Here is a 25431-nt window from a genome sequence, read left to right as displayed (position 1 = left end):
AAACAATAACGTCGCTACAGGAAAGTTACTTGATAAATAAAGCAGCGACGCTACGGTCAAGCTACTGGAAAATGTAGTTAAACTAATAGCTTCGCTACATGTAGCGCCGCTACTGCCCATCACTGGATTTTATGTGAAAAGCACTCCAGTCGTGTGGATATTAGAAATTGTCAACTTGCACTTTCATGGTTTAACTTGACACTTTTAGGCCGTGTTTGAATTTATGGGCTGCGTCTTCCAATGATGCGTTCATTCTACCTGGACTGGATTCTTCGAAGTCTGTGAAAATAAGGAGACCGGAAGAATTTTAGCTGTGGGCTCAAACAGGTCCAGCCTTCGGCGGCTTTCTTTTTAATTTGTTTTCTTTTTTTTTTTTTTTGTAAAGAGAACAAAGACTACACTCATGAGAATCCAGAGTGGAATAAAGGTTCCAACCACCGGCAGCAGGAACAAATAAAATCAGGTGTAATGATAGAAACCTTAGTCAGTTAAATAACCTGCTGCTGTCATTCTGCACATCTCTGATGTTGCTGCCAAGTATTTTCAAATATCCATTACTGTAAAAATGTCCATAGCTGCATATTGGTTATTTATTCTCCAGTTTTATATTGTTAAAACACTTTACAGTACAGGATTTTAACTTAACTCTTAACTCTTCACTATTATGTTATTCTTATACATTTTTCTAAGGTCCACATTTGTGTGACCATGTTTTTCAATAATTTTTGTTGCTGTAAATTTCCTCATTGTGGGACAATAAAGAGATTTTCTATTCTAATCTATAAAAGGGGTACAAATATATAAGTAAATCTAAACAATGCATGTATAAAAAATGTATCTGCAAAATCTCTTATATTCAACAGAAAATACTTAGTTAAGCAAATTGTGCAAAATAGCAATAAAAAAATAAAAATCCTATCAGATTTATAGTTCTAACCCTGCAGATCTATTAGAATCTGTCCTTAAATTACAGCCAAACCCATTTACACAGTAACAGATAAAAACATTTAGATAAATCAAACATTACCGCCACATATCTGACTCAATAACCATTAAAACAACTATTTTAATTTATTTCAGACGGAACTATTCATACTTATATTTTATATTAAACTGAACTTCCAATATTCACCACTTTTCAGCAGCCGGCTTGCTTGGTCTTGCAATGAATTCTGGGATATCCAAGGATAGAGAGGATACATCGGACCCGTCCTTCAAATCGGGCAAAAAGAAGGACACATTTGTAGGCATCATAACGAGGACTCTTGGAATCCTGACCAGACCTCGGCGCTGCGCTATGACGTACGTTTATGACGCCTTCGAACTCTGGCCTTCAGAGGAAGCAGCCATTAATTCAAACAGAGCCATAGTTAGAGTGGCTCAGGTCGACCTGAGCTATTTCTATATTTACTTTATGCTGATCTTGACTTGGAGTGCTGGGGGACATAGGGACCACTTTTTCTGCTTAAATTCTCATATTCTGAATTATTAATCAGATTAACTTCAACATATCAGTTCTTTGCTTTTTCTGACCACAGTATCTTTGTCTGGCTTGGTTCTGTTCATCTGTGACAGCATCCTGGAGGGATGGCTTGGTTACGCAGCCTGACATTGTCTATGATGTTGTTTGTTCACTTGAGTTCTTATAGTTATGATAAATTCAGAAAATAGCTCAGACTGAATTACACAAAGGTAGACTTTATTTACTTAACAGGTGATTCCTGAAGGCAGTTGGCTTCACCGGATCAAAGGAAGCTGAATCCAAAAACAGGACAAACTTCACAGATTAGTTTTACTAAAAAGCTTAAATGCTGCAAAAAGGGCCATAATAAGTTCAGGCCTGTGGATATAAGGCTGCATATCCCCCTGTATCCGGAAAAAGGTTAATTTAGTGGAAATGTCTGCTTGTCATAATGCTCACAGTTGCCAGCGCCTGTCTTCATTACCACTGTCGGGTGTTTACATTGTCCTCATTAGCGGACAGCCTCCTGATGATAACAAAGCTGTAAAAAAAGGCATCAATGGCAGTGATAAACAGGACAAGCTACTTTTTGGTTGACACTAGTCCCTCTGTTTACTCTTGAGGCATGGGAACGGATAACAGGACTGTCATTCTGGTACCAGGGATTGACATTTTCAAACTTTGAAACAGTAAAGTCTCATTTTAGAAGCTAAAGTGGTTCCCTGCTAAGGGATTTACAAACTTTTAATCAAAATGAAGTTATTCAGGACCTTTCTACTGCAGATGTTTGTGACTCTGGTACTTTTTATTGCCTCCTGCACCTTTAAGCCTCTCAATAACAGCGTCCAAAGCGAGGATCTTGAGAAATTCTACTTGCAGTTGTCGGAGGACCTGTTAGAGGAAGAGGATGCAGAGTCTCAAATGGAGGACTTCTTGGCAGAAATGAAGGACGATTTTCTGAAGAAGCTCAACCTTTCCGACGTTCCACAGGAGGATCGCAGGATCTCGCCCCCTCAGTTCATGGTGGAGCTGTACAACAAATACGCCTCAAATAGGTCAGCAGTCCCACAGTTTGATGTCATACGAAGCTTCGCCGTCCAAGGTACGTAAACCATGGAGGCACCAAGAATGTGTCTTTGATGCAAACCAGATTAGAAAGATTAAATAACAGTTCTGTTTTTTTTTTCTGGTTTCATTGTTTATGAACAACAAATTACAAATCGTATCCTCCCTATATCTAAAATATATAATATATAAAGCTCGAATCACATATTATTCAGAAACAAATTCTCGCTCAGTCTGTAAACTATGATAGCCTCCAACCCCCCCAACCCCCACACACACACAAAACGACAAGAGTCTCTTGACTCTTTTTTGATTGTTTGTTGATTTTATGTCTCCTCTATTTAAAACTTACAGAATTGAATTGTAACTAAATTCCCAATATAAAGATTAACAGGAAGTCATTATTTCTGACATCTTTTATAAACTGTTCCTCAAAATATAGAAGCAATTCGGGACAAAAGGGACTCAGAAGACAGAAAAGAATAGATCACATCTGATATATTCATTGAATTATTTCCCTCCTTTTGTCATTAATTGAAAAATATTTCTATCCCATGATATTGATAATATTAAAACCAGTTGGACCAGAACTGTTATTACAGCCATATCACTTCCGCTGGAAGTGTCCTTCTGTCGCAGCGTAAAACAGAAGCAGCCGCTGATAAATTATTGCATGAATCGTTGCTTTTCATTATTATTATTAGATATTCAACAATATTTTTATTGGGTTTTATACAAATATTTTACTTGTACAAAAAGAAAGTAATCAAAACAATAACATCCATAAAATGAATGGACACAATTTCCACAAAACATTCACATACTTCACACATTTAACAAAGTAAATGAAACCTAATAAAACACTCAACAACACATATCAACACAGCAGTTTTGAGTTGTTTGAGCTCTTCGATGTTAAAAAAAAAAACTCGAATGAAAGGATTCCATATAGCCTCTGCAGCCTTTCCCCTGATTATATAAGTCACACTGAAAAACGATCTAGAAATAAGGAAATATTTCTGAAATTAAGCATATTTACCCTTAATTTGAGCAGGTAAATTAGATAGTTTGCCAATGTAATGGGTATTTTTAATCTTAGAATAAGATAATTAGGTAATATGCTCTTAACAAGACAATGCAATTGTTTTTTCTTATTTTAAATGTAAAATGTCTAGGTCCATTGGCAAAATGTCCCTTTTATCTCCTCAATTCAAGAAGAAATGTACTTATTTTAAGAAAAAAATGACTTATGTAGATTTACATTTTTTGCAGTGCAGTCTTTCCAACATAATACAAGATGCCGTCTCCTTTATCCACATGTGTATCGAGGGCACATCCATCTTTCTCCTGGACAGAGATATCATCCTCCTCGCCTGCAGGAGTCCAAAATCAATATAAGCAGACTCATTAGGAGTAACTGTGAAGTTTTTTGCATATATACCAAGTATACATATTTCTGCCAGGTCAGGTATCTTCACTCTAATGATCTCAGATAAAGTCAGAACAATTTCTTTCCCATATTTGTTTATATTTGGGCAATCCCATATGCATTGATACAGAACATCCTTTCCTTCCAAACACTTAATGAACATGTCTGGCACATCAGGAGACCACTGATTTATTGATATTATTTATTGTGGTTAAATCATTTTTGTTTTAAGAAAATGCACTAATCTACTGCACCCCTGAGAACAAGTTTTATATTTTTTGTGCAGATTTTACTAATGTTGATACAGTTTGTATGAAGTGGATTTTATTCATTTATAATTTAGTGATTCTTTTTTTTTTTAGGTTCTGTTGGCCTTTATTTTTATTATCTTTTAAAGTAAGCAGACAGGAAATAGGATAAATGAGAGAGGGAAGACATGTATGAGGTCCCGTTTGTAAAGTTAAGGAATCACAAATTAGGAGCAATATTTATGGTTATTTAGCGTGTTTTAAGAGAAAAATAAGGGTTTTATTTTTTTCAATTTATTTTTTCACTATATGATTCATTGATTTATAAAACTAAATATTAAGGTTGTTTAATATATATTTCATTTGGACCAAAATATTTGTATAACATTTAATATTTAAAAAACTAAATATTCAGTTTGGAGCTAACAAATTAAATAGTAGGTTGGAGCTAAATATTTATTTTTAATCTGAAAACTCACACGAAGAGAAAAGACAATTAGAAGAAATATATTGATATATAACGCTGAGTTTTGATAAATATGCATGAACAGGAGTAAAGAACAGGGATGTTTCCTCCAGACCTGAAACTGGTGGTGGAGTGGAGATAGAGAAGTTGGTCAGTCTGTAGACTGCTGGTTAGAGAGACGGTCTGCTGAGATTTATGGGGAGATCCAGTGGACTGCATGAGCTGATACTAGAGCTTTATTCAGGGACCTGGAAGATGGAAGTCCAGTTGGATAACACAGGTTTAGAGAACCTGTCCATGATGAGCAAGCATGAAGCGACAGTGGAGAGGAAAAACTCCCCGTTGGGAAGAAACCTCTGGCAGAACGGTCTTCGGCGGTACCGGTTAAAATGAGACAGGGAACTCAGTAAGAGTCCTGGAGGAATGACGATCTGATGAAGCTTTAGCTACGATGGTGGAGGAGGGGCTGGAGGGGGGTTGAATCGCGGTCATCTGAATAAAGGTTATGGTACACGATCGGAGGCCTTTTAAGATGAACTCTGGATGCTGATTGGCTTTCGTGGAGGCGTGGTTCAAAGCTGATTGGCTGTGTCGCAGGTGGATGCAGTAAAGCAATTAGTTTCTTTAGTTGAACTTCTGCCTAGGCGCCATGTAAAAAACTAAATATTTAGTGTGGAGCTGAATATTAAAAAAATGTAATATTTAATTTGCAAGTTAAATATTTAGCTCCAAACTGAATATTTATTTAACAAAGTAAGCTTTTTTTTATAAATAAATGAAAGTCATAGCGAAAAAATTAATTGGAAAAGATAAAACCCTTATTTTTATCCTAAAACAAGCTAAATAACCATAAATATTGCTCCTAATATTTGGCTGCTTAACTTTACAAAATGTGAAAAAACTAAATCTGGAAATAAAAAAATCTATAAAAAAAAAAAACGCAATACATTTTTTAAAATACAGTATAAAAAAATTTTATCAGAGAAAACAACAAACATTCTAAACAAAATTTAATATACATACTAAGAAGTTTATCAAATTTTGATTCCTTCGATTGCTTTCATTTTTTTCAAAATTCCTGCTTGGAACAATAATGGATCAAAATTTACTCCATAATTAAATAAGGGGGAAAAAAGAACTGATTTATTTAAATGTCTTCATCAGATCTGAGTCTGCTGACGACCTTTGGCCCCGAGTCGAGGTGGAGGCTGCAGTTCAACGTCAGCGTCCCCGACCATGAAACCATCATCACTGCTGAACTACAGCTGCTCTTCCTCCCAGATGCCGCGGCTAACGGCTCGTCGCAGAGCTTCAAAGCCTCTGTCCACGTCTACGAAGCTGATGGCAGCAATTTTACTTCGACTTCACATCTGCTAGATGGCGAAGAGGTAACGGCCTCTCAGAGCACATGGGCGACATTTGACGTGACCACAGCAGTTCAGGGCTGGATTAAATTAGGTGGATTAGGAACTGCATTTGATGTGGTGGTAAATAGGAAGGACTGTGGAGCCCCTGACAGCTCAGAGGGAACGGGCTGTTTGAACATGAGCCTGTCTGTTGGAGATAATGCTGCAGCTGCATTAATAGTCTTTTCAGATGACTTTAATAGCAGAAGGGGGGAGGCAAAGAAGGAGCTCAGAGAGATGATCCTTCATGAGGAGGAGACTTTGCTTCACACTGGGGCCGACTGGAACAGAGGGAGTCAAGTTCCAATTGACGGCCCCCAGGCTCAGCGTCGACGGAGAGCGAAACGAAAGGCCGATAGAGAATACTGCCACCGAAGGTCGCTCAAAGTCAGCTTTAAAGACATCGGATGGGACAGCTGGATCGTGGCGCCTCCAGAGTACGACGCCTTCGAGTGCCGAGGGATGTGTTCCTACCCTCTGACAGATGAGTCAACGCCATCCAAACACGCCCTCATCCAGACGCTCCTCAACCTCAGGGACCCAGGGAGGGCCAACATGGCTTGCTGTGTGCCGATAAAACTGGACCCCATAACTGTCATGTATCAGGAGAACGGACGCATCACCATCAGATACCTTTACGAGGAGATGAAGGTGGCGGAGTGTGGCTGCAGATAGTCGGAAGAAGACACTTGTTAAAGACTCCTTGTTGCTTTATCATCTACTTTAGAGAAATTTTGTTTTATTGGATTTATTTACATGAGGCTGAGGGGAAAATGTACTCAAATGTATTAAAGCACTGAGAATATGAAAAGTACTGAAAACACAACGGGGGTTACTAAACAGATGCGCAAAAGAGAAATGCAGAAATGATTTTAAAGAAAGAGCAGCAGAGTGCGAACCTGCTGCTAGGAGATCATATCTCTCCTATTCTGGCTTCTCTTCATTGGCTTCCTGTTAAATCCAGAATAGAATTTTAAATCCTCCTTCTCACATATAAAGCCTTAAATGGCCAAGCTCCATCTGATATCAGAGATCTGATTGTTCCTTATGTTCCTAACAGAGCACTTCGCTCTCAATCTGCAGGTTTACTAGTGGTTCCTAGAATTTCTAAAAGTAGAATGGGAGGCAGATCTTTTAGTTATCAGGCTCCTCTCCTGTGGAACCAACTACCAGTTTTAGTCCGTGAGGCAGACACCCTGTCTGCTTTTAAGGCTAGGCTTAAAACATTCCTTTTTGATAAAGCTTATAGTTAGAGTGGTTCAGGTTATCCTGAGCTATCTCTATAGTTATGCTGCTATAGGCTTAGACTGCTGGAGGACATAGGGACCCCCATTTCATCATTCTGCTTCATTCTATCTCTATTCTCCCACTCTGCAGAATCTGTTAGTTCAATCTCTAACGTTCTACTCTCTCTGCCTTTTCTCATAGTAGCTTCATCTGGTCTGTTCCTGTTTGGCTGTGACTCCATCCTGGAGAGAAATATCAGCTGGGCTGCTGCCATCAAACCTTTCTTTATAGATGTTGGATATTGGCCTGTTTTTCAGAGTGGTCCTGTTTCCTTGACTGTGACTGAGTGGATGTGCTCTCTTCATCCTCTGACATGGGAGCTGGCTCAGAACTCATCTGCCTGGCTGTGTGTTTCCTGGACGGGGCCGCCTTTTACAGCTGCCTTTTGTATCTCTGCTTCTCTCTCCTTGAACCCCAGTCGGCCTCAGCAGATGGCCGCTCACACTGAGCCTGGTTCTGCTAGAGGTTTCTTATTGTTAAAAGGGAGTCTTTCTTCTCCACTGTCGCTACAAGCATGCTTAGTGTGAGGGATTGCCTTCGTGTCAATGAGTCGATGCAATCAACTGGTTTTACTTAGATAGAAAACTTTGGATCAATCTGACTGGATGATCTGGTTGAACCGTAAAGTGCCTTGAGATGACTTGTGTTGTGAATTGACGCTATATAAATAAACTGAACTAAATTGCTGCAAACAGATAAATTATGCAAAGTCAAATACACATGTAAAGGGGAAAAGCTGCAAAAAGATAAAAGGACTGCACATTAAGAAAAGCTGCAAACTAGTTCCGCATAACAGAGGTCCTCCAGACCACCAGAGGGAGATGATTATCAGCCGATGTGGCACCAGACCCTTAATGAGGAGAAAAACAAGAAGCTCAGATAGATTGTTTTCATTGGAATCAAAGGAAAAACTTACTTTCTTGTTCTTCTCCGCAATTGCCCTCTCAGTTTATGTTTTTGCGAGGGATCTAGACATTTATTTATTATAGCATGATCTGGGAAGATCCTCGATTTTGATTGGCCGCAGGGTTAAATTAATGAAAAAGTTCCACTCAAATAGTCTTGATTGTTTAGAGTTATTGTGGGAAGCCCCCCTAGTGGCGAGAGGGAGATAAAAAAAATGCATTAAAAATACTTTGCACAATTAATACATTTCTTATCATTATTTTGGGAAATGATTTTGACTTTTTTATTTTACAATTGCATGTATTTGGGTTTTAATTGCATTGTTCTGAGGCCTAATAAACACAATTTCTTAAATTCTTCTTTGTGATTAATCGATTCTGGCAATAATTTTCAACTAATTTAGTAATCGATTAATAGTTAACTGTAGTTTAGAGACTCTAAAATATGCCTTTAGGTGACAGATCAACAACCTTTGAGCAGCAATTATACCAAAATTGAAAAAAAAACAATTTTGCATTCAAGATAAAAAATCTCTTTCGTCTGTCATAATGCTCTGTCCAGAACTCCTCAATTGGAATCGTTTTAGTTTCACCTCGTTTAATTTCGTAAAAAGTCTTCTTAAAGGAACCTTTAGCTAAAAGATTATTAATCGATTAATCTACAAATAATTGACAGATTAATGGATTTGCAAAAGAATCGTTAGTTGCAGCCCTAGTTGTTATAGAGTTATGTTGAAGTTTAATTAATAGCACATATATTGAATAAAGTAGTGAATGTCAATCTATTTATTTATTTATTTTTAGTGTATTTTGGATCTAGTCCCATATGAGCAGGTATTTTGCCCCCCCCCCCCCCCCCCCCCCCCCCTTTTCAAAATGACTTCCAGCCACCCTGATTGTTTTTGCATCCTGGGAATAGATACCCGATATCACTTAACATTACATTAAGTTGCAGCCAAACAAGAGATAATAAATCGTTTTCAGCTACTTCTTCAGAAAATCATACAATTTTACCAGTAAAAACAAACATATGGGGCCAAAATGGTAGCTTTAATATTTGCAAATGTGTGTGGAGAGTTGTGTGTCTGTATCTCGATTTGTGTGTGTGCAGTGGGATTTGAAAATGTGTAAATAAATCTGTAAATGTGTGAGGAGATTTGTGTGTCTGTACAACAATCTGCAAATGTGTAAATCTACTTGTGTGTAATCCGTTTTGCAAATGTGTAAAAAATCCACAAATCTGTATTCAGATCTGCAAATGTGTACTGAGATTTGCAAATGTGTAAAAAATCCACAAATCTGTATTCAGATCTGCAAATGTGTACTGAGACTTGCAAATGTGTAGATCAATCTGTAGGCACACACAGAGACACTTGTGTCTGAAGTATTTTCGCTTCAAGACCCAGAAATACAGACAAATCATTGGTTACAAGTCAAGCGGTTTTTCGGTTGGCTCTCTTTACACACGTGATTTTTGCTACTCTTCTGCCGCGTGAGATGCACAAATGCGTAGAAGGATTTGTATGTGTATTTTCGCGATTTGTAACCCCTTGCGCAGGCTCGCAGGCTCACATGCTGCCCTGACCGCAGGCTCGCAGGCTCACAAACAGCCTCTACCTTTTTTTTTCCTCCGCTGCGGGAGTTGACGTGGCCTGGCTGCGGTTACCCTCGGAGGTCTGCTGGTCACTCTGGTCCGCTCAACGTCTGACTTTTTTTTTAAATTTCGCACTAACTCTGTAAACAGGCCACACAGGGAGGCTTAAATGTATAATGTTATCGCCTCAAACGATTTCAAAACGTACTTTTGAAGAACAACAGCAGCAGAAAAGGGAATGTTTAACTTAACACTGTGAGCGCTGTCTCGAATCAAGCCGCGGCCGCGGGGCATTCTGGGGAAGCGGTCAGTCTGAAGAACGCACAAGTCTGCTCTGATGCATGCTCGATAAAGAGGGCGGGGTGAGAACAACATCCGGGGATTTTATGCGTTCTCGATCTGGCGTTCTTGAGAATTGGAACGGTACTCGGGCTGATACTGATGACGTATCACGAGTACACGAGCACACGAGAACGCTCAAGAACGCATATTGAGAAACGGTCACAGTTTTACTAATGCAAACTATAGAAAAAATTAAAGAAATATACTTACAGAAAGCTGACGGGATTCCATTGCTCTCAACTTAGCAGGTACAACCCCTAGGACCCCAGTAACATCACGTACTGTACAATACCGCCAACTGGTGGTATGCGGCTGTATGTGAAGCAAGTTGTGCTGAACTGTCGCAGCAGAGAGAGGCTGTCTGTGAGCCTGTGGTCAGGGCAGCATGTGAGCCTGCGCAAGAGGTTACAAATCGCGAAAATACACATACAAATCCTTCTAGGCATTTGTGCATCTCACGCGGCAGAAGAGTAGCAAAAATTACGTGTGTAAAGAGAGCCAACCGAAAAACCGCTTGACTTGTAACCAATGATTTGTCTGTATTTCTGGGTCTTGAAGCGAAAATACTTCAGACACAAGTGTCTCTGTGTGTGCTTACAGATTGATCTACACATTTGCAAGTCTCAGTACACATTTGCAGATCTGAATACAGATTTGTGGATTTTTTACACATTTGCAAGTCTCAGTACACATTTGCAGATCTGAATACAGATTTGTGGATTTTTTACACATTTGCAAATCTCAGTACACATTTGCAGATCTGAATACAGATTTGTGGATTTTTTACACATTTGCAAAACGGATTACACACAAGTAGTTTTACACATTTGCAGATTGTTGTACAGACACAAATCTCCTCACACATTTACAGATTTATTTACACATTTTCAAATCCGCTGCACACACACAAATCGAGATACAGACACACAACTCTCCACACACATTTGCAAATATTAAAGCTACCATTTTGGCCCCATACTGAAGACAATAGTGTCCCTAACAAAGTTGAAATCCAATCTACGCCCATTAACTGCTTAATATTATGTAAAATGGGTTCTTTCATGGTATTTTATTATATTTAATAAAAAGAACCCTAAAATGTTAGAACTATACATACAGTCATATGTTAATATTAGTTTTTTTATTATTGTTTTCAAGGCTGCACTCTTTAAATGCGAACTTTGACTGAACTCCCGTTTAGCTGAGGATGAACCTGTAGTATTGTTAAAAAAAACAAAACTGCTTTGTTTGGCTAATTAGCTGCTGCAATTAGCAAGCTTCTCTCAAACACACGCATGCGCAGGCCCATCGGTTGCCATGGACACGGAGCGCCTATCTCTAACCGCTCATTTCTAACTTGGACCTTGACGCTTGAACTTTGCTGCAGTCTGTGGTTTGCTAACCTGCTAAAGATGAGCAACTCACCAGAGGAGAACAACTTGTCGGGACATCACCTGGAAGGTTTGTCACTCTTTTGCTATGTTAATAAAAAAATGTTAGGTGAAAAATTATTAGTTTGATGTTTTTTTTCATGGAGTTTGCTACATGCTAAGCTAGCTTAGCAGCTAGCTTAGCATGTAGCATCTTTGACATCTCAGAGATTAAAGCTACAGTGTGTAATTTTCAGCGACATCTAACGTCCAGACTGCAGACCGCAGCAACATGAACATCTCCCCCCCACCGCTTCTCCCCCCCAACAGTACGGCGAGCGTTACGGGACAAAATGTCTTCCACGACGTCGGAATCACCTACCTTCTCAAGTGATGAGGTTTGTTTACATAGATAATTTTACAGATAGTATTTCATTAGTCTGTGTAGGGTATAGATTTCATGTAGACTTTAGATAATAAATATACCCGTTATTTTTTCTACGTCGTTGTGACGTTTTGGTGAGCTGCTTTGCATGGTGATATAAACAGACGAAGGAATTGTAGTCATTAGTTTAACAGCGAGATTGTGTTCGCTAGAAGAATATATATTCCCCGTTTACAGAGTCCAAGTCTTGTTTGTGGCACGGGGGTTACAAGGCGAGGAAGAGGGAGAGGAGAGGGCGAGGGCGTGCAGCTAGGGCCAGGCGAGAGAGGGGTGCCAGCGGGGTGACTAGAGCAGAGGAGGAAAGGCTTGAAGATCTCCAAAGGAGCCGGAGAGAAGTAACCGAGGTATATATCCAGAAAATTATTTTACAGAAAATTACTGAATCATTACCTGTGAAACGTCAGGGACGTTGCTGAATAAGTATACTGGAGAGTAACAGCATCATCACGCAGCATGTTATTGTTTTAGACAGGTCTGAGCATCCTGTACTCCAAAAACTGCAGTGATATTAGACAATTGTGTGTGTAGGATTAATTACCTGTCCAAGAGAAAACTGGCAACTTGAGCGTCACTTTGAAAACCTTTTTCCTCCATCAGTGACTTCCATCGTGTAAATGCCGTGCCAATGTTGATCCGTGTTTTTTGTCGTTTCTTGTCACGCTTGCGTTTATTCTCGTCGTGTTTCCGCTTCTTAGATGACGGGGGTTCGGTGTCCGCCGTTTTTCGTTGTGATACAGAGTAGGCATGATCCTCCATTCGTCTGATGTTTGGCCAAACAGTTTGCCAAGTCACTCACGCCTGCCGCCTTGTTCACCTTTGTTGTTACTGAAGCGCAGTATACCTGCTTCTTCTTCTTCTTTGGTTTCAGGCAGACTAAACGCTTCTCAGGCATAATACTGCCATCTACTGTTCAGTACCATCTTAGTTCATCTCTCTCAACTTGCCGTAGTTATTTTCGAGCGTAATGGGAGATCTCGCAATCGCTAGTTTGTTGCCTCTGCACTTGCCGTAGAGCAAAGATGTCAGCCCCCATGGCTGCGCGACCCGCTCCTATGTAATTATAAATAACGAATTCTAAGGCAACGCAAATATTATGGTTAAAAGGCTGAGCTCAAAGGTGATGATAAATAACATAGTTATGTATAATATATTACATTTCTGACTTTATATTCCTGTAAAAATTACACACTGTAGCTTTAAATGTTTTTAGTCGACTGAATTCGTCAGGAATGTTAACAGTGATTTAATATTTTGAAAATAACTCTTATTTCTGTTTGAGAGAAACACCTTTGTTGAATTAGATGTGAAATGTTTGAAAACTAGATGGCGCTAGCTCTATGATTTAAAAAAAATGCATTTTGCTCTTTATGGATATGTTGGTAAAATTACATTCAATAAATATTCAAATATATTTGAAGGACATTTAACATAATATATTATCAAGCCAAACTGTTTCTTTTTTTCCATTTAATAAAAAAGTTATCATTTTTAGTAGTTTTGGAAGTCGACTGAATTTAAACCTGATAAACAACTGGAAAAAAGAAGAGGTGAAGATTCTCAAGTTGTTTAGTTTAGTAAATGTTTTTAGGAAATAAGTTTTTTATCAGTGTTTTTAAAAAGGTTTTTAAGGGGTAATATGTATTAAATAGATGTTTTATTGGTTGGAAATAGGAGGAATGATAACAGAGATGAAATGATATAAAACAAAAACATTTTGGTTTAAGAAGATAATTTTTGATGAAGTTCATGTGGAAATGGTTAAAAAATACAAAATAAATTGTTTTAGGATAAACTAAATATTGTTACATACATTGGTACTTGAAAGGGGAGCTTTTTTTTTTTAAATGCTGTGGTAAACATGTTGGTCTCCATGGATACATGCAATAAACAACTTTAAGGCTTTTTTAAGGTAGCATATATTTTTTAATTTAATGGAAGGCCAAAGGTGATAAAAATGTTTTTTATTTTAAAGTTTCTGGTTTCAAAGGGTCATTTTTGCTGAATTTGGTTTCCAATCCTTTAAAAACAAGGTGGCGTCTGGCCCCTTCTGTCAGAGAACAAGTATGGTCTCTATCGATACAACAATAAACAACTATAAGGCTTCAAATTATTGTGAAATAAAAATGAGATCATTTACATTTTTGGGCTGTAACATGTTTAGAAGTTGAGTAAGTTTATTATAAGTGCTGCCATTGCTAACCGTGTGAGGAAAAAATAGAGAATAAATGTTTAATCAAGAGTTTAGAAAGGAGGATGATATGTTTATGTTTACAGGGAGAAGATAGAATTAAAACATCAATTTAGAACAATTTATTATTTTAACATATTTTTGAGCTCATTCTTAATTTTTAATTAATACAATTTGTTCATTGAGGACTCATTTTCTAGATCTTCAAAACATTCAACACTGGAGGGTTTCGCCTAAACCATTAAAAGTTCTGTATAGGACCCTTTCTTAGAGGTTTTAGAAAAAGAACAAAATTCTTCTAAATAGTTTGCTAATTTCCATTTCTGCTCTGGGCTTTCTATGTGTTAATAAAAGTCTTTATTTCTACTCTAGGATGCATTGAGGAAGGGGTCTGATAAGCTGAGGTTCTGATTCTGAGAAATTATAGATCTGAAATTTAAAGCCTGATGTTTTTAAGCCTTTATTTCTGTTAATCAGGACAATTTTCTGCTTATAGTTAATTAACCTCAAAGATTCATGATTATATTACCAAATCACTCAGTCAAAATGTTTTTTTTTTCCCGATAAAGAATAAAAAAAGGTTTTGTTTACAGTTTAAAACGTCCTTTAATCTGAACCAATCCGAATGAATAGTCTGGGTCAGCAGCTCCCAAAGGGGGACGCGTGCCACCTAGTGGGAGTTTAGTGTAACTGTAGGGAGCGTCATCGAAATAAAATAAATGGACCATTTAGAGAGAATTTATTTATTGTTAACATCCTGAAATAAAAATCTAAACCCCATTAACCAGTAAAACAAAGATTTGAATTTAAAATAAATTAACAATTTAATGTTGGTCTTGTGATTTAAAGGATATTGTAGTTTTTTTGTTCTTAAATTAGCCGTCAGCAAAAATAGGTGGTGAGGAGCAGCAAAATGTCCTCCCTTTACAACGATCACTCCTCATTGTGACGGTGAAATCAGAAAAATGCTCCTCCCACTGATGCTGAGGATCATATACACAGATATATATAAATACTTGTGTGTATTTTTGTATGTATGTGTTTTTTTAGAACGATTTAAACTTTTCTTTTAACACTAACCAAACCACTAGCATTGATTTGATGTTTTTTTTAATTAGTTTTAGCTCACAGATTGATGTTCTTTTTTATTAAAGCTACTTAAACCTGACTAACTCACACAGGCACAGCCAGCAACCTAAAATAAAGCATTGAGTTTTGTGATTTAATGTTCCTTAATTAATGTTCCTGGTCTAATGATTTTTTTCCCCATTGTTCCAGACGCCCCGCTTCCATCTGATCCTCCCCTGGAGCTCTGCATCTTGATGACGGATCAGGTTGATTTCCCTTTTTTGATAAGGATAGAACTGTCTTCCAATGACTATGAGGAAGATTTTACTGCGGATGGTGCAGAGATTGTATCTGGGTTTTCGGTGGATGACAGGATAGAGGATTATCATGAGGTTGGTTGGCCTTTTAATGGTGAGTCTCTTGATGGGTCTAGTGAAGGCTCCATGTATGGTCTCTGCGATAGCTCTGAGACAGAAGACGACGATGAAGACGATGACCACCTTCCACCACAGGGCGAAGAAGAACACCAACCTCCAGGGATCGGCTCTGTTTCCAGGAAGAGGACAAGAGAGGAAGACGAAGATGAAGAGGAGCCCCCTGCCAAGATGTTTTGTCGTGGGAGGGAATAGGAATTTCATCAAGAACCTTCCTTTAACTCCTTCAGCAGCTTCTCACAATGAAGAGAAGCTGAGGCTTAAGCAGAAGAACCAAACATTTGACCATCTTGCTTTGGATCATCTTGCAGAAGGAGTTAGATGGATTTTCTTGGTGATTTGATGTTGATTGGAGGTGGAAAGGGTGAAAGATCATATGTAGATATTATTTATGATTGGTTTTATATCTGGCAGGTCTAGGGATGCCTCAGGTAGCGTCTAGCACCGTGGCTTTTCTTTACCCCGCTGCTAGATTTTGTTTTAAGTTTTAGATCTTAAGAATTTTCCTCCAGCACAGACATCAGAGCAGAGACTGGAGACGTGCTACAATTTATAAAAGCTGTGAAACATGAGAGCTGGTTAAAGCAGAAATAATCTAACATGCTCTACGTCTAATGACAGAGCCGGACCGTCTCCTAGGTAACAGAAGGCAAACCAAACAATCCAAGGGTTGATTTAAGAACGAGGTTTGACAAGAACAAAAACAGAATGGAGGCAAATGGAAAACATAAATAAAAGGACAAAAACATAAATCCTGGTTGAAAACAGGCGATGCACAAGGAGGCAAATCAAACTGAGGCAACAGCTGGACATCGCTGCTGGGGACACATCAAAACCTCTAAGGAGTGAGACATCGCTGCTGGGGACACATCAAAACCTCTAAGGAGTGAGACATCGCTGCTGGGGACACATCAAAACCTCTAAGGAGTGAGACATCGCTGCTGGGGACACATCAAAACCTCTAAGGAGTGAGACATCGCTGCTGGGGACACATCAAAACCTCTAAGGAGTGAGACATCGCTGCTGGGGACACATCAAAACCTCTAAGGAGTGAGACATCGCTGCTGGGGACACATCAAAACCTCTAAGGAGTGAGACATCACTGCTGGGGACACATCAAAACCTCTAAGGAGTGAGACATCACTGCTGAGGACACATCAAAACCTCTAAGGAGTGAGACGTCGCTGCTGGGGACACATCAAAACCTCTAAGGAGTGAGACATCGCTGCTGGGGACACATCAAAACCTCTAAGGAGTGAGACATCGCTGCTGGGGACACATCAAAACTTCTAAGGAGTGAGACATCGCTGCTGGGGACACATCAAAACCTCTAAGGAGTGAGACATCGCTGCTGAGGACACATCAAAACTTCTAAGGAGTGAGACATCGCTGCTGGGGACACATCAAAACCTCTAAGGAGTGAGACATCACTGCTGAGGACACATCAAAACCTCTAAGGAGTGAGACATCGCTGCTGGGGACACATCAAAACCTCTAAGGAGTGAGACATCACTGCTGAGGACACATCAAAACCTCTAAGGAGTGAGACATCGCTGCTGAGGACAAAAACACAGAAAGTCAAACTAAGAATCTAAAGGTCTACACTGCAAAAAATGTAAATCTAAAGTCATTTGTTCTTAAAATAAGTTCATTTTTTCTTGAATTGAGTAAGTAAGTGAGACATTTTGCCAATGGAACAAGACAATTTACATTTGAAATAGGGCTGCAACTAACGATTATTTTGAAAATCGATGAATCGGACGATTATTTTTTCGATTAATCGATGAATCGGACACAAAATATTTTTTTTATATTAACCTCTTTATTCCAAAATAAACATTTTAGACAGAACAAACAAGCACACAAGTACAGGTTTCTCATTAACTGTACTGGTGCTATATGAAAAATAAATGTTTGTGTTAAAACTATGCAAACTTACATGAGAAATGTAGCTGTACATCCACAAAATATAGGGTACTTTGTTTCATAAAGCACAAAAAAAGACATTTTTGTTTTTTAAAGCCCCTAAGGGGTTCAAACAATAGGCCCCCCCATTTCAACAAATGAGTTTTTTTTAGACTAGAAGAGTTCTGCCTTTTAAGACAGGAAAGTATAGCAGTTAAAGTTGCTACTTAAGAAAATACTTAACCATAGAGATAAAAATAGCCCTGTGATTCAAATTATAAATTGTATTTGGAATAAAAATGAGAGAACTAGGGGTGTTAAAAAAACACATCCTCCAAAGACAGATATTTACATGGGAATGTGGCAAATATAATTAATTGACATATTACTGATCTTGCTGGATTTTATTCTGCTTTACTTCCATAAATTGCAGGATCTTCTTTACTTTCTTTGCCAGAAGATTTAAACTTTAAAAGCCTTGCCCTCATAATTTGCAAATTTATTTATTTATAAAGAAAATATAAACGCTGCTTAAGCTAATTCAAATGAAATTAAAAGTAAAATAAGAAGCCAACCTTATCACTGTCTGTAACCTACTAACAAGCTAAGGAAAGCATCAGATGAGCTATCTGAGAAACTAACTTACGTTTCCCCACTTTAAAATGAAACAAACATGGTTACTCATCCTGCTGATGAGCTCTCTTCACTGCCATTGAAGGCTCCAACGTGTTTTCTTTTCAGGTGCTGCGTCATAACAGTGGTGCTTCCGTGCCATGTTCATTTGTTTTTTACAAAAGTTGCATGTTACGACTTTTTCACTTTACAAAGCGCAGGCTATTTTAATTATTGTGATCAATTTGCGCCGTCAATCCCGGGGCATGCGCGCTTCATTTGCAGTCTGGACGCTGAGGGTAAACTCCTCACTAAAATCCTGCGGCTCGGACTGCAGCGCTGAGAGGGATTCCTGTGGGAGAGAGAGAAAGGCGTTGGGATGGGGGAGGCGCCCCACGGCAGCAGCTGCCGCTGGAGGACAAGAGTAGGAACGATACATGCTTTCACGTAAGAGTCTCCAAAAGCCGCCAGTGACACCGTAAAAAGTCGCCAGATTTGTCGCTAGTCGCTTTTTAAAAAAAATAGTCGCTGGAGGGGTCTGAAAAGTCGCTGAGTTGGCAACACTGCAACTGCGGCGCTGACTCGCTCCGCCATATTTTTTTTTCTTCCCCGGGATGACGGCGGCGGCGGATGACGCATTAATCGCGCGACACAACTAATCGATGATTAAATTCGTTGCCAACGCTTTTAAACGTCGATTTTTATAGATTTTATCGATTCGTTGTTGCAGCCCTAATTTGAAATAAGAAAAAAACTATTGCATTGTCTTATTTCAAGTGCATATTATCTAATTATCTTATTTTAAATGTAAAAATACTCATTCCATTGGCAAACTATCTTATTTACCTGCTCAAATTAAGGGTAAATACACTTGATTTAAGATATTTTTTCTTAATTTCAGATCGTTTTTGCAGTGTAAAAGTGGAGATGAGGAAAACCTAATGCTGCTGGAGACCAACTGGATCTAGAATAGAACAGTGACACAGCTTGTTAAGGTCATCAGTGGAACTGGTCTCTGGGATGATGGTGAGAAGGTAAAGACGATGCTTGGAGGGTCTAATTGATTTCAGAGCAGTTTGAGGCAGAGGACAGGACTGATGGAAGGATGTGGGTTGTGAGTGACGCCGATTGTTAGAACCCGCTTTCAGCTGTGACTTGATCTAGTTCTAGATGTTCCTCTGGTCAGTTGGTGAAAGAACCCTCTGCAGACATACTCTCCATATGATCTAGGCCAGTTCTGACCACAGTGGATCTCTTCTGTGTTTTTTGAATCCCATGTCGGACCGAGCCGCTACAAGCTTTGGGCCGTCAGAAGATGCTGATGAGATCTACGGCGACCAAACCAGAGGAGCAGTAAACAGTGAGAGCATGTTCAGTAAGGAGCAACAATGATCCATCATTTAAATAGAAAGTCAACATTTCAGGAGGCCTCACTTAGTTTTTCATTTATGTTCAGACACTGTGGACGTCCAAAAGCAGAACTCCTGTGAGGAACCGGGACCTCCAGGATGCTGAGGAGCCTCCCAGTCCCCACCTGAGGACGGCACAGAGGAAAACACCTGGAGTAAGCCTTTATTAACACGACAACAGAAAACTTCACTTTAAAATTCTGTAGATTAACTTAGTGTCTTTTTTTTTTTACAGGGAAAGAAGGTTGAATATGGAAGCAGCGTTCTAGCAGTCGGATCTCCGTGGAACAGACTCCATCCACACGTGTTTGAAGGTATGTTGGTTGTTTGACTAGAGAGGAATCACATGCAGACAGTTTCAGACTCTGACGACGCTTTGCTTTCATTGATGAAGGAGCTGAAGCAGAGGATGGAGAACACAGACCACCAAGGAGGAGAAACATGGCTCCTCTGCTCGTCTCTCCAACATTCTGGAGTCCTGGAATGAAAAACGTCCACGAGCCCGCAGCTAAACCATCAGTGTGCTCCACCCAGAAAGAAGGTAAAGAACCTTTATTGCTTCCAGATGTTCATCAGTAGTGGTGATGACAATAAAAACAGATCCAGAACAAATAGATTCAAACCATCCCATCAAGGTGGTCTAACCTTTAATCCTTATCTTTCCATCATGAATGGATGTTCATCTAAATTTTCATCTGTTTTACCAAAACTTTACCAGAAGCAGAAGTTCTGACTTTTCCATTAGACCACAGATAAACAGTTCAGAAGCAGCTTCTGATCCAATATGGGAGAATTTCCCCCTGGTTGATCTCTGAAGGGTTTTTAGAACTTATTAAAGCAGAGAAACGACCCTGATGAAACCAACTGTAGACTCCAACAAACGCAGCATTTTCAGGCATTTTCTCCAAGCATCCATTGTCTACAGTTATCACTGCTGTTAGCTTTAGCTTCTCCCTGTGTGTTTTCCTCTTCTCTTGGTTAAAGTTCCACCTCTCTCAGTGCTTCTGTGTTAAATGTCACAGACCAGCGTGTTCTCTCACTAACTCCTGTTCTTCTTTTCCAGAGATGGTCAGCTGCTCCTTGGACCGGCTCCTCTGTGTCTGTTGGACGTCTGCTGTCCTGTTAAAGACTCGCTCGGCTGCAGTAGATGGGCGCTGACATGGAGCCGGGTTCTGCTGGAGGATCCTTCCTGCTTGAAGCTAGTTTTCCTCTCTACTGTCACCACTTCATTGCTCAGGAGGAGGGACTGATGGAAGATTGGCTGAGCTTCCCTGGATTGAATATGTTTCTTTAAACGCCATAATACACTGAATTTATTTTCATTATGTAAATAGGATCTAATTTGACGTTTATTATTGAAATTCATTCTGTGTTTGTGTTGAATTCTGTTACATGTTTCTGTTTTAAAGCTCTCATGTAAATTGCCTTGATATCATATTAGCTGTGACTTGTTTTTATTTTTAAAAGACTGAATTATATCAAATCCTGCCTACTGGGTCTGGTTCTGTTGAAGGATTCCTGTCATTCTATCTTCATCTGTTATTTATTATTACTATAATAAAGGTTTGATTTGTGTTCATTTTTCTTGAAATAAGTGTTTGTAAATTGGTTCTTTATAAATAAACAAACTGAAGTAAACTTGAGCAAGAGTTTTAATATTACTATAGTGCAGCTCTTTAGCATATTTGTGGTTATTATTGTTTCTCATGTAAACAGAACAATTGTTCTGGTCATCTTGCAGCGTCTGAACAAATTAGGTCTATAAAGTTTGTGGTTGTTTTTCATCAGTTCCAGAAAATGTTGTTAGAGGCGGCCAGTTAGCTCTATAAAAAGGACAGGAAAGCATAAAACAACTCAAATTAGTGGAGCCAAAATCAAACTCTAATTGCACTCTGTAACAAACCATACTAAACAGGTTGGGGGTCGTTGTTCATCAGTGGCGCTTCCAGAAAAAATGTATAGGTTTGCACAGAGGGGAGGATGAAAATTAATAGATGTCAAAAACATTTAAAAGTCAATCTCTGCTGATCACAATAAACAACAAGAACATGAATTCAAACATCTTATTTTCCAAATAAATCACTAAAAACAGACCAGATTTCCATGAGGTCCTTGGGAATGAAGCTCCGCTCATATTAATACATTAGTGGAAGTTAAATAAAAATGTTTTCTAAATAATCACTCGACCTGATCTAACAACTTCTACGTCATTCGATTTTTTTTTACTTTAGATTGCATTAAAAATCCTTCCCTTGTTGGTTTATATTAGAGTTTGCAATTAGGGTTTTAAACTTATTTGATTTTTTTTTAGTTGATAATGGGAATTAATTTGAATCCTTCTTTAATGTCTGTTTTAAAAGAAATGCTGTGTTAGCCTTAGTTCTAAAATGCTCTCTTGATTTTTCCTTTGAATCCAGGAGCAGTGAAGTACCTGGAAAGCTCAGTCAGTCAAATAAAAAGTCTGAGCTTTTTGTCTTGGAGTTTATGTAGTAATGCTGAGTGGCCAGTAGATGGCAGCATTCTTTTTTTTTTTTTTTTTATATTGAACTAAATCCAGTCTCCTTATTTGAAACACATCCATCATAGAAATCATGAAATCAGCTGAGTTCACAAAGTATTAAAAACAAACTCATTTATTTTTTTTATCTACTGACAGCAACCCCAACTTAAAGAGTGGTATAAAATATTATTGTATTCTCTATCAAATTAACAAATTTGATCCTTTAAGACAAACATTTTATAAATTTTCATAATGTTAGACTTCTAAATATGATGAATATAAAAACAGGAAATGGATTCAGTGGTTCTACTGTCATCAGATGCTGAATAAGACATTTACAGAGTGGAGCATTTATTTCTGTTTGAGGTTTTTAAGTGTTGTGGTTTTAGGTGAATAATTTATCAAATGGAAATTTCTATCATAGTCAAGTTTAGAGTGATTGTAATATTTCTAAAAAAATATATATATCAAAACAAAAAAGGATTCAGTTAAGGGGATGCTTTTCCTCCTTTGCTGTTTATTAAAGCTATTTAACCATTAGCAATAACCATAAGAACTCACTAGAATGAAACAGGCATAACAACTGGGCATCAACAACACCGTTATGCATTATTTGTAGCTGATGCATTGTTAGTTTTTAAAAACATAGAAAAGTCCAAAGCCAAATTATTAGAAATGATCAAGTCATTTGCATGCTGGTCCTACCATTGACTGCCTATTTACTTACCTATTCACCAGTGTGCGAAATACCTGTCAAAATTTGGGTGGGTCCCCATCTCCCGATTGTTGCGCAATACCGATCTAAATTTTCTCAATATGCAGTAGGCCTATAACATTTCAAAGTCAAAGTCAGCTTTAATGTAAATTCTTCAGATTCACCAGACATACAAGGACTGGAGAGGACGTTTGTTTCTCATTCACCAACAGTGAAACAGATAAAGTGCACAGGCACAACAGATAAGATCAGTTCCTAATACTGAAATTTAAATATTCAATTTCACAATAAAATATAAAATGTACAATAATATAAAATATGCAATACTTATGCTAGTGCAAAAAAGCAGATGGTAATGGCAGCAGAAATATTATTATTATTACCAATTATGTAAGATATAGCATTTGTAACAGTAACAGTGCAAAAGAACAGTAAATAAATATAGTATTAATAGTAGTGCAGGAGACAGTTTGTCTGGAGTGATTTTTTTTTTTTTAGGTGGGCTCAGCTTCCTGACAGCTTGGTGGATGAAGCTTTCTGTGAATCTGAGTGGAGCGGGCAAGAGCCTGAATAGACAGTCTCTGAAAACACACATGAACAAAGACTGTCTGTCTGTCTGTCTCTCTCTTTCATGCACCCACATGTCCTGCTTTAATCCAGCTTCTGACGAATGGAAATGGGTCGAATTTGTCCAGAGGAGGTCCCTTGAGGTCCACAAACAGGAGTGAAGACCTGCTGTCTTCACGCAATCTGTTCCGCGTTGCCTGTGTTATTTAACTGCGGAAAAGCGCATGGCTAATTTGCATACGCGAACAGGATTAGCTGGTTCCACTTCACAAAAAAACAGAGCATATTTGTGAATAAAGGTTTTGAATTTTAATACTGGACATGTTGAGCTTAAAACATTTTAGTGACCATTAGCGACAAAAAAATTATTTATGTCCTGCCCTCACTCTTAGCTTAGAAGGTAGATAACCATCATTTCCAATAACCACACCGTGAGCCTTTTCTTTGGCTTTATTGGCTGGTAGGGATGGATGACTGAATGGTAAAACTGCAACAAAGAAATAATGTGCATAAGTCTTTGTGTAAACAGGCACAATTCCAAATAAACAGGCACAATTCTCCTAAATAATAAACTCAACATATTCCCTGAATATGTACAGAAACACATAATGACACAAACAACATGTTAACATTAGCCGCTAGCTAGCGGCGTCACTAACGGCTAGTTAGTGCGCATGCTAGCGGCTAGTTAGCGCATATGCTAGCATCTTTTTAAACTTCTCTTCTCGGTGATCTTTCTTGCAATAAACCTCCAAACACAACATGAAACATAGTACTATATGTACATAAACGAAATACACCATTCACATCAAATTACATGCTGTACTGGCCAAAAACGCAGCACAGGGAGAACAGATTCAGCTATGCAGTGGCTGTTTCTCAATATGCGTTCTTGAGCGTTCTCGTGTGCTCGTGCAGAGGTGTCAAGTAACGAAGTACAAATACTTCGTTACTTCGTCACTTTTTAGGTATCTATACTTTACTCCATTACTTATTTTTCCTCCTACTTTTGACTTCTACTCATTACATTTTCACACAAGTATCTTTACTTTCTATTCATTACATTTTTAAAACAAACGTTACTCGTTACTCTTGGCTTCCGTTTAAAGCAGAGGTCACAGATTAGCGGACTGCAATGTTATGAACATCTTTAAATCCAAAGATTTTGTCCGAGGTAAAGCTGATGTATTTGTTGTAGTCTCTTGTTATTCACACACAACAATAAACAGTGATTATCCGACGTGGGTTTTAATAATACAAAGCTTTGTCTTTAACTGAAAATCAAACGCGCATCTACACACACCAGTGTGATGCATTCGCGAGCGTCAGACAGCTATGGTGCATTCAGGAGCATGGGACATTTCACACTTACAAGGAAAGAGACATAAACGGAACAGAACTTAACTCATACAATCATGTATTTATTCAGAAACAGTGTGGGCTTTCTTACAATACTGAATACTCTATAATTGTATTTCTGTTATTTTTTGATTATGCACATCTGCTAGTTTTTTATTCTAAAAAAAATCTTTAATATTACAGCAGCAAGTTATTAAAGTTTTTCAAAAGCCTGTTTAAAAGCTCCAAATGTGGCTTCGGATCGTACAGCGACAATTGCGCTGTCATTGTTTTACGAGAACGCGAGTACATACTCGCGTTCTCGTGAATTGAGAAACAGCCAGTGTTTACTCATTAAACAGGAAGACACCAACTGCTCAACTTCCGGTGCTTTCAAAATAAGACTATATCAAATATTATACATAAGAAAGCTTATAGTATATAACTTAGAAACAATACGCAAATATTAGCAATGGCTTCCTAAGGAGCAGAACATTTTATTTAAAATTTGTCACAATTTAAGACCCCCCTTTAATTTTGCTTTTGAGGCTTTCAGGGGGTCTCATGGGTTAATCGGGAGGGTCGAGCCCCCCCAGACCCCCCCCGTATTTCACACTCCGTATATATATATATATATATATATATATATATATATATATATATATATATATATATA

General features: G+C 38.3%; 1 protein-coding gene and 1 long non-coding RNA gene across 2 annotated transcripts; both read left to right on the top strand.

The window, feature by feature from the left end:
* Positions 1–2117: 2117 nt before the first annotated feature.
* Positions 2118–6896, top strand: gdf2 (growth differentiation factor 2). Its single transcript, XM_038267174.1, has 2 exons — positions 2118–2564; positions 5835–6896. The coding sequence occupies exons 1-2, from the start codon at positions 2216–2218 to the stop codon at positions 6749–6751; spliced, it is 1266 nt and encodes a 421-aa protein (XP_038123102.1). The 5' UTR covers positions 2118–2215; the 3' UTR covers positions 6752–6896.
* A 12365-nt stretch (positions 6897–19261) lies between these two features.
* LOC119771315 lies at positions 19262–20151 on the top strand. The gene is made up of 4 exons (XR_005279135.1): positions 19262–19601; positions 19683–19790; positions 19871–19949; positions 20030–20151. It is a non-coding gene; the product is annotated as an uncharacterized LOC119771315 (long non-coding RNA).
* Positions 20152–25431: the final 5280 nt, after the last annotated feature.

The sequence above is a fragment of the Cyprinodon tularosa genome, unplaced genomic scaffold (assembly GCF_016077235.1).
Source record: "Cyprinodon tularosa strain WSP-4 unplaced genomic scaffold, ASM1607723v1 ctg664, whole genome shotgun sequence".
NCBI lineage: Eukaryota > Metazoa > Chordata > Actinopteri > Cyprinodontiformes > Cyprinodontidae > Cyprinodon > Cyprinodon tularosa.
Note: the sequence above shows the minus strand (reverse complement) of the source record. Positions and strands in the feature narration are given on the sequence as shown.